Source organism: Lepidochelys olivacea (assembly GCF_965140295.1).
Source record: "Lepidochelys olivacea isolate rLepOli2 genome assembly, chromosome: 1".
NCBI lineage: Eukaryota > Metazoa > Chordata > Testudines > Cheloniidae > Lepidochelys > Lepidochelys olivacea.
The window spans coordinates 116,332,097-116,347,652 of NC_140411.1; the positions used below are offsets into that span (position 1 = coordinate 116,332,097).

The 15,556-nt window shown below is 44.7% G+C and overlaps 1 protein-coding gene across 3 annotated transcripts in view; it reads right to left on the reverse strand.

The window, feature by feature from the left end:
• Positions 1-5,233: 5,233 nt before the first annotated feature.
• ECRG4 (ECRG4 augurin precursor) overlaps positions 5,234-15,556 on the reverse strand; it is a 33,844-nt gene continuing 23,521 nt past the window's right edge. For 2 of the 3 annotated variants that reach the window (XM_084618025.1, XM_084618024.1), the window contains exons 2-5: positions 14,934-15,058; positions 12,169-12,216; positions 7,493-7,650; positions 5,234-6,035 (exon numbers count right to left, since the gene is read on the reverse strand). In XM_084618025.1, the coding sequence (XP_084474151.1) occupies positions 5,874-6,035; positions 7,493-7,650; positions 12,169-12,216; positions 14,934-15,009 (444 nt within the window). In that variant the 5' untranslated portion in view covers positions 15,010-15,058 and the 3' untranslated portion in view covers positions 5,234-5,873. The remainder of the gene's footprint in view (positions 6,036-7,492; positions 7,651-12,168; positions 12,217-14,933; positions 15,059-15,556) is intronic. The other variant, XM_084618023.1, reaches the window with a different exon arrangement.

Consider the following 15,556-nt stretch of genomic DNA (forward strand, 5'->3'; position numbering starts at 1 on the left):
GGTGAACAGATAGAAGAAAGGTAATAAATGTGATGGGATTAAAATCATGGTTTTATGTGGGGTCCCGGGTTATGCTGCAGGCTCTGGTCCCAGCCTCAGCCCCCTTAGCCCTGTCTGCATCCACCGCCCTCCTAGAGCCACCGCCCTGCTCCTGGCCCCAGCACTGCAGGGCGTGGACAGGGATGGGGGAGGGGCGCACTGCACCTACGTGGGAAGATCGCGAAGGTATAAATGAGTTCGTGCAGGACCACACATTGTGCAACTTCAGCAACACCATAGAGGCTAGGACTGTTGAGTGTCTAACCTCCCATTTGCTGGGGTCTCTGTCTTTCCCTGGAAATTCACGTTGCTGCTCAGGAGCCCATGAGAAAGTGTCTGAAACTGGGACTTTCCTGGGGAAAAGGGGAAGGTGTATTGGGTCTGAGAAGGGCACCTAGCCTGGAAGAGGGGAGCATGAGCCTAGGTGGAATGGTTTGATCTGCTGGCAGTTGCTGCTGCTCAGGAGTCCCCTTGTCCTTGGCCACTGGGATCTGTGGGTGCAGGGGGGGCTCTCTGTAACATCTTTCTGCACCTGGGAGGCCCAGACAGCCACAGAGAGGAAAGGAAGCTGAGCGGCATGAGCTGATCCAGGTGTGTGTGAAGAGGAGGTTAGGAGTAGAGCTAGGGGAATAACTGTTTTTTGGTTTTTTTTCGCCCTCTTCAGGTCAGTGGCAAAACAGAAACATCTGAAACACATTTTGAGCTGGGTCACCCTGAAATGACAATTTGGTGTTGGTTCTTGCCAAAACAACAAAAAATGGCTTTAGTTGAGTTGGGTTTTTTTAAAAAAAAGTTTTTTAAAGCTAATTCTAGCTAAATTCAAAACAAAAATATCAGTGTTTCATTCTGTTTTGTTTTGTTTTCATTCTCCTCTACCCTCACCCCTTTTTACTTTTGGCCGAAATGTCTTATCCTGAATTTGCAAACAGTTTTAGTTGACCCAAAATTACATTTTGTTTTTTTTTTTAAATAATGTTGCCCAGCTGTAGCTGGGAGCCTGCCTCTTGTGTGAGGGAGAAGTGGACAGACAGTTGTTGAAAATGTTTCTCTGTCACTGTAGGCATGTCCATTATTAGTGGTGTCCTTTGAAAAAGAAGTGAGATCCCGCAGGCATTTTGTACACTTTCTCAGAAAATTGGTAGGACCACCGCTTGGTCTGAATTACTGATTCAGCATGCACGAGGAACGTGACCTTGTCAGGTCTTGAAACATTAAAAGCTGGCTCAGAGCCAAACTGTTCATATTCTTTAGGAACTCTCTCTGAACATTGACCGCTTTTCCATTTTATAAGGATAGCTACGTGATTTCAACAACCATGATGACCAGGCATGTTGTTTTCTAGAACACTTAAGGAACTGCCTGAAGAGATCTCTGAGCCTTTAGCAATTATCTTTGCGACCTCATGGAGGATGGGAGCAATCCCAGAAGACTGGCAAAGAGAAAACATAGTACCTCTCTGTCAAAAGGGGAACAAGTACAACTCGGAGAATTATAGACCAATCAGCTTAACTCTGCTAGTTAGAAAGATAATGGAGCAAAGCAACTCGAAGAAAAGAAGGCGATAAAGAGCAGTCAACATGGATTTGTCAAGAACAAATTATGTCAAATAATCCTTTGACAGGGTAACAAGCATTGTGGGGAAGCAGATGATGTGATATATCTTAGTGAGGCAGTTGATACTGCCTCACTTGACCTTCTGATAAGGAAACTAGTGAAATAAAGCCTAGATGAACCTACTAGGAAATGGGTGCACAACTGGTTAGAAAAGCATACACTGAGAGTAATCATCAATGGTTCACAATCAAGCTGGAAAGGTGTATGAATTATGCTCTGGCAGGAATTTATCCTGGGTCTAGTTCTAATCAATATCTTCATAAATGATTTAGATAATAGCATAGTGAATACATACACAAAGTTTGCCCGTTATACCAAGATGGGAGGAGTTGCAAGCGCTTTCGAGGACAGGATTACAGAGAAGGGCAACAAAAAGGATTGGGGCATAGAACAGCTTCCATAGGAGGAGAGATTAAAAAGACTGGGACATTTCAGCTTGGAAAAGAGACGACTAAGGGGGGATATGATAGAGATCTATAAAAATCATGATGGCGTGGAGAAAGTGAATAAGGAAACGTTATTTACTCCTTCGCATAATACAAGAACCAGGAGTCACCCAATGAAATTAATAGGAAGCAGGTTTAAAACAAAAGGAAGTACTTCTTCATACAATGCCCAGTCAACCTGTGGAACTTGTTGCTGGGGATGTTGTGAAGGCCAAACCTGTAACAGGATTCAAAAAAGAACTAGAAAAGATCATGGAGGATAGGTCCATCAATGGATACTAGCCAAATGGTCAGAGATGGAACACCTTGCTCTGAGTATCGCTAGCCTCTGTTGTCAGAAGCTTGAGTGGACAACAGGATCACTCGATGATTGCGTGTTCTGTTCATTACCTCTGAAGCACCTGGCATTGGCCACTGTTGAAAGACAGGATACAGGCTAGATGGGCCATTGGCCTGGACCAATATGGCTGTTTTATTTTCTTCTGTAGGGTGATTGATAAAGTTTTCTCCTTAACTGCTGAGGACAGCACAAGAAGTAATGGGCTTAAATTGCAGCAAGGGAGATTTAGGTGAGACATTATGAAAAACTTCCTAACTATTAAGTTAGCTAAGCACTGGAACAAATTACCTAGGGAGGTTGTGGAAGCTCCATCACTAGAGGTTTTTAAGAACAGGTTAGCCAAACACCTGTCAAGGCTGAGCTAGGTACTTAGTGTGACGTTGCACTCCATATGTTTTATGGAAATATGTTTATAAGTGTGAATATGATGTAACTAAAATATGCTTCATGCAAAAGGTCTCTTGTAAGGTATCATTACAAAGTTTATGATCTACTGAGTGTGTTCATCCTATTTGTTTTCATGTATTATTTCTATGTCTGGAGTTAGGAGAATAAGATATAAAATTTGTATTACTGCTGTAAACATGTTAAATGGAAGCCATTAAGGGTGCTTCAGAATCAATGACCGGTGAATGGGTTTGTTTACCTGCAAGCCTTCCTGTGTTGGTGTCTTCCAGCTCCTAGGTAATGAAGAAGGAGGTCTTACAGTGACATGTGATCATGTCACCTGAACTGGAATCCATCTTAAACCTGGTGCTTTTCCCATTTAGAAGGAGAGGGGTGGATCCAGAGAGAGGCACAAGATTCCTGCCTTGTGCCAAAGCTATTAAAGGGGGGGAACAGAACAAAGGGGGCTGCCAGTCATGAGAAATCCCCTAGTTACGACCTGAGCTGGAACTAACAAGGACTGCACCAGGGAAAAGATTGGGCCCAGACTAGGAAGAAGTCTAGTCTGTGAAAAAAGGCTTATCGGAACATCTCTGTGGGTGAGATTTACCTGTATTCAGTTTCTTAAAGTATTAGGCTTAGACTTGCGTGTTTTGTTTTATTTTGCTTGGTAACTTACTTTGTTGTGTCTCTTATTACTTGAAACCACTTAAATCCTACATTTTATACTTCAAAAAATCACTTTTGTTTATTAGTAAACCCAGAGTAAGTGATTAATACCTGGGGGAGCAAACAGCTGTGCATATCTCTCTATTAGTGTTATAGAGAGTGGACAATTCATGAGTTTACCCTGTATAAACTTTATACAGAGTAAAATGGATTTATTTGGGGTTTGGATCCCATTGGGAACTGGGTGTCTGGGTGCTAGAGATAGGTGACTTGCTGAGCAGTTTTTGGTTAAAGTCTGCAGCTTTAGGGGCATGGGCCAGACCTGGGTCTGTGTTGCAGCAGGCTAGCGTGTCTGGCTCAACAAGGCAGGGTTCTGGAGTCCCAGGCTGGCAGTGGAAAACGGGCTCAGAGGTAATTCCAGCACACCAAGTGACAGTCCCAAGGGGGTCTCTGTGAACAAACCCATCACACTTAGTCCCGCCTCAGTGCAGGCGGCTGGAGTAGTTGACCTATCACGGTCACTTTCAGGCCTACATTTCTATGATTCACCAATGGGCTATCTATATTGTCTGCATATGAGAAGAGGAAAACGTGGCCTCCCGTTAGCTGTTTTTTCTGGCCAGAACCATTTTGGAGAAGTTTAAATAAGTAACGTTGAGGATTTCCATAGACTTGTATAATAACTTATTTTAATACTATATGTAGTTTAAAATCTGTTCTAAAAACCAAAGCTTTATCTCAGGACCAAAAATGGGGCAGTATAGTTCCTTTTTGGTTTAAATTTGTGTCAAAGGACGTTCAGAAAGACCATGTAATATTCTTGTAATTGTTCATGATGTTTCCTTTCACGGGATGTTGAGGTCTGAAATTTTGCGGGGGGAGTCACCAACTTCAGTTGAGTGTTCTAAAGCCCTGCTGATTTTTAGCAGGGACACAGAAGGGTGAGAAAAGCTTCCAAAACTAGCATTTTTCACTCATGTAAGACATGGTGTCAAGAGAAGCTTACTTAATGCAGTGTAAAAAGGTAGCTGAGGCCTTGTCTACATGAGAAAGTTACACCAATTTAACTAAATTTAGTTTAACTGACTGGGAGCCTATGTGCAAATGATCCAAAAACATAAAAGGAAACATTTTCTGTGTATAAATTTAACCAGTTTTCATCTGCATAAAAACACTTGATAGATGGGGCCAGGTGCAAAGGAAAACTAACTAGCATTTTTAAAAATCTGTTTTCATCTCCAAGCATCTGCCTCTGGAGCGCATCCCTGCACTAGTGTACTGCTTGGGCTGCTGGGTGGTTCTCCATCACACTACATCTGCTGAGGTGGGCTGTAGACAGAAGATCAGTAATGGGTAAGGCTTAGGCGACTTGATGGCTGGCATAAAGACATTATACTTATGCACGGTGTTGGAAATTCTTATTTACTTCAAGCCCCAGTGTGCCATAAGTTCCTATCCTGGATGTTTTTTTCTTCATTAACTTGCTACCATTTTCATTCAGACACAATTTTTTGATCATAGCTTTCTGTTCCCTTTTAAGAGCATAATGTGATCGTATCCAAGCTGTACTTCCCATGACCACGGCAGAGGGCACTGTCTGGTGCTATTTCATCACTATTAATTTCATGGGACAATATATTTTTATACCTGATTATATAGCGATGGAGAGACACTTTAAACATCTATTATTTTTACACTCACAACTTTAAAATAGCTCCTTTGATAATTTTATGGCAAGTTTCAGCCCAGGTTAAACTTCTACAGCCAAGCTGTAAAGGACGCAACATGAACTATAAAAGTGCTATAGTATTTAACATGTATTATGCATTAGAGGGTGCTGAAAATGGAAATGTAGGGAAAGAACCCTGGAAGATGTTTAAATTTGAGGAAACACATCTTCCTCTAAGAGTGTGGGATTTATTTACTGTACTGACAACAGACCAAAATAACTGAGCACATTGAAACGCATTGTCTTATAAAATCCACCAAAACTGGGTGAAATCAGGCAATCAGTTTTTAAGAATGAGTAAAAAGCCCTTGAAAATGTAATCTCTAATAATGCAGTGCTTTGAAATGAACTCCGCTATTGCAATCTCTGTCTACCCAAGCAATAGAAAAATGCTTATTTTACCAAAAGACTTTAATTCTAACACTTCTACATACTGTACTATTAAGTAATTATAGAAGCCCATTCCAAATAGGCTTCTGTGCTAGGCAGTTTCTTTCTTCTTTGTTTATAAGAAAAAGCTACTATTAAAAAAAAAAAAAAAAAAAAAGAGGGGGGGAAGGGGGAGAGAGAGGATGCGAGTGAGTGAGGCTAGGGCTCCGCTCAATCCGATACAGACCTACAATTCTTAGTTACAGTAGAATAAATTAGGTTAATAATCGTCGTAGTTGACACTTGCTCCATGCCTGAAGGTGTGTGGGTTTCGGGGCCCAATAGGTGCATCTTCATCGTAATGGTGCTGGTAGTAGCCGCCATAATATTCATTGCCACCACGTCCCAAGTTTGTCCAGTAGGAGATGTCGTCTTCAAATTTCTGCAGACAAAAGGTGAGAGAGAATGCATTTGTATTCTAAAGCCACAATCATTTTTGCAAAAAACAAGGGAAAATAAAGTAATGGGTTCTTCTGGTTTGTTTTAGGAATGTTAAGCCTTTGCTGCTTTGAAAAAAGGTAGGTTTTTTAAAAAAAATCATTGGGCCTTCCAAAATGATTGCAGTAAACAGATTCCAGCACAAATCCAGGATCCGGACTCCAGCAAGAGACTGCTGAATTGGAATTCATTTGCAAATTGGATACAATTAACTTAGGCTTGAATAGAGACTGGGAGTGGCTAAGTCATTATGCAAGGTATCCTATTTCCCCTTGGTTTTTCCTCCCCCCCTCCTCAGACGTTCTTGTTAAACCCTGGATTTGTGCTGGAAATGGCCCACCTTGATTATCATACACATTGTAAGGAGAGTGATCACTTTAGATAAGCTATTACCAGCAGGAGAGTGGGGTGGGGGGAGGTATTTTTTCATGCTTTGTGTGTATAAAAAGATCTACACTTTCCACAGTAGGCATCCGATGAAGTGAGCTGTAGCTCACGAAAGCTTATGCTCAAATAAATTGGTTAGTCTCTAAGGTGCCACAAGTCCTCCTTTTTATTTTTTACCTCTTCTTTATATTAGAGCTGGGACTGTGTGGCTATAAATATGTCTATTCTGCACTTTCAGTGATCTCTCAGTTACAGCTTTGTGCAATATGCATAGGAACTGGAACTCTGTTTCACCCCAACATTCCTACAAATTAACTATTTTTCTGGATACTGTCATTTGAAAGGAGGCTTGTCAAATGCCTTCAAATAGTATACACTTTAAACTTTCTAATTAACTTAAAATGTAGCTATTTAGTGGTTTAACTTCCCTTGAGTTCTACAGAAGTTAGGTGCCTAGGTACCTTTAGTGCTCATGCAAATTAGAAAGTTACAGCACTGATCAAAGTTACGTGATTTAAAAGCCTCTACCCACAACTGCCAATGCTCTAGCCAGTATTCAAATTCCTTGCCTCTTCTCAGAAGAATGCCAATCATGCCAAACTATGAGTGGATTTGTGATTTGTCCAAACACCCAAAAATAATATACTGAGACCACAATGCTCATTTCAACACTTGTAACTTTGTTTGGTGTATGTCTCTCTTGCATACACACTCTTCCATGTAAACCAGATGACAATTTCATTAAATTGAAGCCCAACGAGATTCAAAATTTTGGAATATGTTTTCTTGATAATTTTTTATGAACAGGGTTTTAAATCAAGCTATCAAAAGTAACTACTGGGTTTGCATTTATCCGTCACAATTTATTATTCTCTATTTTCAAAAGGTGCGAGAATGTCAAATGTGTGGGAAAAAAAAAGGAATAAGCCACTTTTTAATTGATATGTATTCTTAGTATCACTATGTTTGCACATACACAAAGTCCCCATTGCTACGGGTAAGACTAGTACTCACCGCTTCATCAAATCCCAGGTAGAGGAATTGCTGATACCACTGCTGTACGTCAGGCTGAGTCCTGTCCCACAGCTGGCGCCTCTGGCGTTTCAGGCTGCCTAAGAACTCCTTGGCCGTGTGTTCTTTCACTAACACCTCTGTTTTAGCAGGCGCAGGAGCTGAAATGAAGTCCCCAAATGACATGCCAGTAATTTTTTTAATCAGCCCAAAATGTATGAGCCTAATAATGCCTTTAGCAATAAGTCACCACCTTCGTGCTTGGCTGTACTCTGTTACTATTGCGTGCATAGTAGTAACAATAACCCACACAATCAATCAAATAGAATAGACATTGTCAGTTTACTTCATTCTGGATTTTGCCCATCTCTCTCCCTCAGCCCCATAAGTCTCCAGACACCACTTGGATTTGAAACCTGGTAACAGTTGACTCCACTCCAATTTTAAGTAGCTTGGCTCAAACTTTCTTCAAATTATTAAGTGATCACATGCTGAAGGCCATGTTTTCAAATCTAACCAATCAGGAACTCTGGATTTCTTTTAAAGGAGAGTACAGAGAACTCAGAGATAAAGCTATGAAATGGCTACTTCCATTCACTTCAAGTTATCTCCATGAGTCTGTGTTTTCAGCAGTGATTTCTGTGTAAACTAAACACAGAAATCGTTTACATTTGGAAAACAATTTATGTATGATGCTATCAGAGATACAACCAAATGCTGCGTCTGAAACAGGCCCATTCTTCTCATTAAAATCTGAGGCTGTGTCCGAACATGCCAAGAAATCCATATTTTCAAATTACAATTTTTAAAATCCTGGATTAGACCAGATTATACAATTAACTTGTATGTAGTTTAATAAAGTCACAAAACCATCAAAACTCTAGTGTCCTGAGTTGGTTAAAAAATAACAACAGAAAATGGTATTTGGCTGTGGGGACCTACCAAGTTTTAAAATATCTGTAGGGAGGCTGCAGTACTCAAATGTTTCGGAACCAGGGACATAGTCAGTGGGGGTCCCCTTGCTGGTGAGAACTATAACTGGCCATACATGTCTTCATGGTCTCTGCAACACCTTCTCATTCTCCACACCACTCCCCTTGGGCTGGCTACTAAAGCTCCTCCCACAGCCATGCCACTCCAAATCCCTCCTACTGCACAGTGGCCGGCCAAGCAAGCACAGCTGTTGCTGCACTGCTTCGTCTGCTACAGGGGATGCTGTGGCAAGGAAGGCCAGAAACTGCTTCTTCTGCACTGTCCTCCTAGCTTGCAGCCAGTGCTGAGACCGGAGCTAGAGAGCACCTGGAAAGAGGATCTCAGACCCTTAGTGCAGGGCAGTGGGGCGGGGAGGCATCACCACTGCTAGCAGGAGTAGTGTACGAAGATACTGAGAAACCCAGAAGAAGATAGGAAGATTCCCCAGAATCTGGGAGTAGCAGGCATCAGAGTCCTATCTGAATGGGGGGAGGTGGGGGCGGTCTATGGTTCAATCACAGAGCAGGTTGGCAGCTGGTAAGGGGCAGGGGCTGCAGCTTTGCATGTGTTTCAACTGGCCTCTCCATCTGGTACAGCCCTGCTTCTCCCCACTCCAGCTCCCCCAGCCATCACCTTGGCTCCTAATGTTGTGCCACTTCAGGTCATTTGCACATTAGGCCCTTTTTTAAAAAATGTGCCTTGGCGGGGGCGGGAAGGAGGCACAGTCAGGGCCAAATCAGTGTGTTCACCTTTACCAGGAGTGGAGACAAAGGAGAAAAAAGTGTCCCAAGCAGCTTTAACTTGTTCCTTTTCTGCTCTGCACTTGCCATCACAGCAGAGATTGGTGCTGAATCACTGCTCCTTGGGGAATCTCAGTGTGACTCTGACAGACCCCGGTCATTGGCGGGCAGGAGCAAACCTGGGACCGCTGGAGCTAAATGCATGAGCTTCTACTGCATAAGCTAAAAGCCAACTGGCTGTTAGCGAAGGCTGTCGAGCAGACTCATTAATTTCTCTCTCTCTAAGTGGTCTCCATGCCACTAGATGGGACAGAACAGCACACCCAGGAGGTGTGTGGGTTACATCTGTACCTACAGGCTGGAATTAATGTAACTTGTGACTGCTCTGTGATATGGATGCATCTCTTGGCGCCTGCGTGCATGGCACTTTGACATTCAGGTGTGTAGAACAGAATGTAGGTACACTGGGCCCAAGATCTTTTTTTTCCTGTTGGTTTACTATCTATCTGTTATGGAGATGATCCCATCTTGCGTCAGTGTGATGACTGTAATCCACATGTTGTATTAACAAGACGTTTATCCGTTTCAGAGCTGACAGGCAGGTGTAGGCACAACTAGGGTTCCCAAAGTTCTAATAGCAGAAAACTGAACACCCTTGTCCTGCTCCTTGAGGCCCTGCCCCACTGCTTTGACGAGGCCCTGCCCCCACACTCACGTCATCCCACTCATCCTCCCCCACCCTTGTTCACTAACTCATTTTCACCGGGAGTGGGCAAGGAGGGGTTGGAGTGCAAGAGCGGGTGGGGGCTCCGGCTTGGGTGGGACCAGAAATGAGGGGTACAGGGTGCGGATGCGGGCTCTGGGCTGAGGGAGTAGGTTGGGGTACAGGAGGGGAGTGAGGCTCCACCTGGGGGTGTGGTCTCTGGGGTGCAGAAGGGGGCTCTGTGCTGGGGGATGCTGCCAAGGGGTTCTGCGGGTGGGAGGGTGTACAGGCTCTGGGCTGCGAGTGCAGGCTCCGGAGTGGGGCAAGAAATGAGGGGTTCAGGTCATGAGAGGGGGCTCCAGGCAGGGCAGGGAGGTTGGGTGTGACGTTGCACTCCATATGTTTTATGGAAATATGTTTATAAGTGTGAATATGATGTAACTAAAATATGCTTCATGCAAAAGGTCTCTTGTAAGGTATCATTACAACGCTTATGATCTACTGAGTGTGTTCATCCTATTTGTTTGCATGTATTATTTCTATGTCTGGAGTTAGATATAAAATTTGTATTACTGCTGTAAACATGTTAAATGGAAGCCATTAAGGGTGCTTCAGAATCAATGACCGGTGAATGGGTTTGTTTATCTGCAAGCCTTCCTGTGTTGGTGTCTTCCAGCTCCTAGGTAATGAAGAAGGAGGTCTTACAGTGACATGTGATCATGTCACCTGAACTGGAATCCATCTTAAACCTGGTACTTTTCCCATTTAGAAGGATAGGTGTGGATCCAGAGAGACACATGATTCCTGCCTTGTGCCAAAGTTATAAAAGGGGGGGACAGAACAAGGGGGGCTGCCAGTCATGAGAAATCCCCTAGTTATGACCTGAGCTGGAGCTAACAAGGACTGCACCAGGGAAAAGGATTGGGCCCAGACTAGGAAGAAGTCTAGTCTGTGAAAAAAGCTTATTGGACATCTCTGTGGGTGAGATTTATCTGTATTCAGTTTCTTAAAGTATTAGGCTTAGACTTGCGTGTTTTGTTTTATTTTGCTTGGTAACTTACTTTGTTCTGTCTGTTATTACTTGAAACCACTTAAATCCTACATTTTATACTTAATAAAATCACTTTTGTTTATTAATTAGCCCTGAGTAAGTGATTAATACCTGGGGGAGCAAACAGCTGTGCATATCTTTCTATCAGTGTTATAGAGGGTGGACAATTCATGAGTTTACCCTGTATAAACTTTATACAGAGTAAAACAAATGTATTTGGAGTTTGGATCCCGCTGGGAGCTGGGTGTCGGAGATAGGTAACCTGCTGAGTGGTTTTCAGTTAAGGCCTGCAGCTTTGGGGGCACGGTTCAGACTGGATCTGTGTTGCAGCAGAATGGAGTGTCTGGCTCAACAAGTTAGGGCTCTGGAGTCCCAAGCCATCAGGGAAAATAGGCTCAGAGGTAGTTTCAGCACATCAGCTGGCAGTGCCAAGGGGGAGGAGGGGCCTCTGTGACCGAACCCATCACAGTGGGCTCTGAGGTGGGGGCTGAGGATGTGGGGTTTGGGATGCAGGAAGGGGCTCTGAGCTGGGATAGGAGGTTGGGGTGGAGGAGGGGTGTGAGCACCAGGAAGGAGTTTGGGTGTGGGAGGGGGCTCTGGGCTGGGAAACGGGGTTGGGGTGTGGGAAAGTATGCGGGGTGAAGGCTCCAGGTAGCACTTACCTCAGGCGGCTCCCAGGAAGCAGCAACATGGCCCTCTGGCTCCTAGGCGGAAGCACAGTCAGGCAGCTCTGTGTGTTGCCCCTGCCCAGAGCTGCCCATGCTGCTCCCATTGGCTAGGGTTCCTGGCCAATGGGAGCTGCAGAGCCGGCGCTCATGGAGCCTCCCTGCCCGCCCCTACATCTAGCAGCAGGAGGTACATGTCACTGCTTCCGGGAGATGCACAGAGCTGGGTAGGGAGCCTGCCTGCCTGCGCCGTTTTGCTGCCGACCAGACTTTTAATGGCCCGATCAGTGGTGCTGACTTTAGCCACCAGGGTCACTTTTCGACCGGGCTTTCCTAATAACCCTAAAATCAATAATACATGTGTTGTACTTTAGTACATAGAAGTGTCTCTGACAGGTGTTTCTGCCCATGTGCCTTAGCTTTCATTGGAAAGATGGGTGAGTGAGCTAATATTTTTTATCCGTTAGCATTTTCATCTGTTGCAACTGCATTTAAACCTGCTTAGAAAGCTGAGATAACAATTTTGCAGTTTGTTAAGGAGGTTTTACCTTCACGTTTTTGAAGCATCAGCTTAAGTATATTCCCTCTTGAACCATCTAGAAGAATAAAAATAAAGATTAAGTACACTCTTTAACTATGCACCTTGGACAAAAAATAGTAACTTGAAAAAAAATATGAAAGGCATAACTCCTGGATAGTGTGCTAACAAAGCAAGGTCCCATTAGTATCTGTCCTAGCTCCAGGACTGACACTCAAGTAGAACACACGCTATGAGAAGGCCTTTATGATTCTAACGTCTTTTCACAAGGGTGCTCGACACTGAAACCTGATATCACCTTATCTCATGCAACTGCTCTATTTTTTAGCAGATCAAGACTTCTTCATGGTTTCAGAACCAGGACGTAACGTCCATGTTGCTGTCATAATCATGAAAATTTCTGTCACAGAATAAAAAGCATATTAGCAAGCAGACTTGGTACAATTTTCCTCTTAGCAAGTCTTTAAACATTTCAGAACTTAATCTCGCTAAAACAATTTCTCTGTAGGAATTGTAAACCTCTTAGTCAAAAATATCAGGTGTTTACATTTACACACCAGCGTATTTTAATATCCTGCCTTTTAATACCCAGTGGCATTCACCACTGTTTTAAAGCCTGCCCATAATGGGATAATTGTTCTGGAAACACCTTCTCTGTTTAAAAGCAAAAATGAAACAGGCTGCAGTATTTACTTTATGCAAATACAGTTGTAATATTGGAAAATGTTAGTCCATGCACTTATTGGGTCATTTTTTCTAAGCATTTTTTTTTAATTATATCTTACGGACTTGATCCTGCAGTCCCCGCTCAATCAGAGTTCCCATTGACTGCAACAGGCTGGGTAAAAGCTGCAGAATTGGCCCTAATATTTAGGAGAGTTGGCAGGCAGTATGTAAATATGACAACAAAATCCATTGACTAGTCTATTTTTGTCCACATTTTAACTAAGACTTTTGAACTCTCCATAATCCAGTGGCAATTCAGCACAGCAAAACTCATCAAGCAGCTGCACTATTCACTTTTTTTATTAACTAGCTTGGCAGAACAAAGAGAACATTTAGCAAGCTTATGGGTCTGAGTAATTTTACATTTCCTTTAGCATATCTGATTCTCAGCTTGCATAACTAGAATGCCCAGCTCCCAAACTTGTTAATTTTAAATAAGATGATAGGAAAAAATCTACAAACAGACCCAGTCTTGATCCTTGGACCTTTAGACTCCTTTAGCGCAGCAAAAGCTGTGTTATCCGGCACTTTACCAAAGCTCTAGAAAATGGCCTTTCTCATATCTCCCAATACAAATTAAAAGTCCAGTTGGCATGAGCCGGCAGGCTCCCTATCTTGCTCCATGTGGCTCCCCAGAAGCGGTGACATATCCCTCTTGCTTCTAGGTGGAGGAATGGCCACGGGGGCTCTGTTCGCTGCCCCTGCCCCAAGCGCTGGCTCCGCAGCTCCTATTGGCCAGGAACCATGGCCAATGGGAACTATGGGGGTGGCACCTGCGAGTGGAGGCAACATGCAGAACCACCTGGCCACACCTCCGCCTTGGAGCAGCAGGGACATGTCGCCGCTTGTGAGGAGTCACCCAAGTTGAGCGCCGCCCGGATCCGGCACCCCAAAAGCCCTCCTATGCCCCAACCCCCTGCTCCGAGCCCCCTCCTGCACCCAAGCTCCCTCCCAGAGCCTGTGTTCTGCATCCCCTCCCACACCCAAACTCCCTCCCTCCATTGGTAAGTATAACTCTTAGTTAACCGGAATTTTTGATTAACCGGCACCCCCCATTCCCCCAACATGCCAGATAACAAAGCTTTTACTGTACAATTTTGCTAAAATGAATAATGTGCTTGTCATCTAACATATCTCACTGAACATAAGGACAATTTTTTAAAGAAAATGAAAGGCTTGGAGCAAATGGTTATGCCCGTGAACAAGTGTGGGTGGAACTGGAAAAGTGAAAGAGAAAAAAAATACCCTCCCATTTTTAATTCTCCTTTTAGTTTCAATTACAGCAGAGCTCTTCTAGATTTCATCATTTTTTAATGCTGAATATTGCAAAATGAGAGGCATTTTCCCCTGGGTCAGATTGTCAGAGACCCTGGGGTTTTTTTGCCTTCCTCTGCAGCATGGGGCACGGGTCACTTGGAGGTTTAAACTAGTGTAAATGGTGGATTGTCTGTAACTTGAAGTCTTTAAACCATGATTTGAGGACTTCAGTAACTCAGTCAGTGGTTAGCAGTCTATTACAGGAGTGGGTAGGTGAGATTCTGTGGCCTGCCATGTGCAGGAGGTCAGACATGATGATCATGATGGTCGCTTCTGGTCTTAAAGTCTCTGAGTCTATAAAGTGTGCATTATCTATAAAACCATTCGCTTCCCTGTGGGCCCTGAGCAACTGGAACGAGAGTTGTCACAGTTATTCTTTCCCACTGAGATGGTAACTGAGAAGTGGGCTTGGTCCATGCTCGCTGAATCATGAACTCCCCCAAAGTTTGAGGTCAGGATTCAGGGCAGACCCCTGTGTGTGACACTGCAATACACAAAGGGAATCCTTTAGCCCCAGAGAGAGGCTTTAATTACAGGAAAATTCAAAGGAGTGGGGTTACTGGGTCTCCCTCTAGCTCCCTTCCCCACTGAGCAGCCATTCTCTGGGCATGGGCGCCCATTGCTGAGTGTCTGGGGATCTTCCCAACATCCCCACTCACCTCCCTCTCCCCTTGGTTCCCGCCTGCATGGCACTGCGTGTTGCTTGCTGCACCAGGTACGCCGCGTACTCACCGGGAGCCAGGCAGACGAGCAGGAGCAGTGCTAGGGCGGCCAGGGGCAGCACCCTCCGGCAGGCCGACAGCACCATGTTGGCAGGTGGCAGCTGGAGAGGGGTGGACGCAGTGCAGCTTTTCCACCTGCAGGGAATGGACAAGAGGGGGGGCTCAGGAGACAGCACGACATGGACAGGGCTGGCCTGGACCCCAGGCCATATGCCCCTGCAGCAGTTCAGTCAGCGCCTCTCCCCAACACAGTGCCCCCAGGTCACCAGTCAGCTGGGATACGCGCAGCACAGCACCCCTGAGGCAATGGCCCTGCTCCAAGCATCCCCTCACCCTGCCAGGGGCCATGGCCCTGACTCCTCACACCACACTTGGGGCAATGGCCCCAACTGCTTACCCTGCCCCTGGGGCATAGACGCTGTGCCCCATACCCATCACACTGCACTCCCCCCTCCCCACATCATGCTGGATGGCACTGGCCTTTCACCCCCTCATCCCACACCCAGACGCAATGGCCCTGTACCCCACCTGTCCTCACACACCACAGAGGGGTAATGGCCCTGCACCCCAAACATCTCACACCATGTAGAGGGCAATGGCCCTGAGCCACCTGACTCCCCTTCTCCCTCCCCA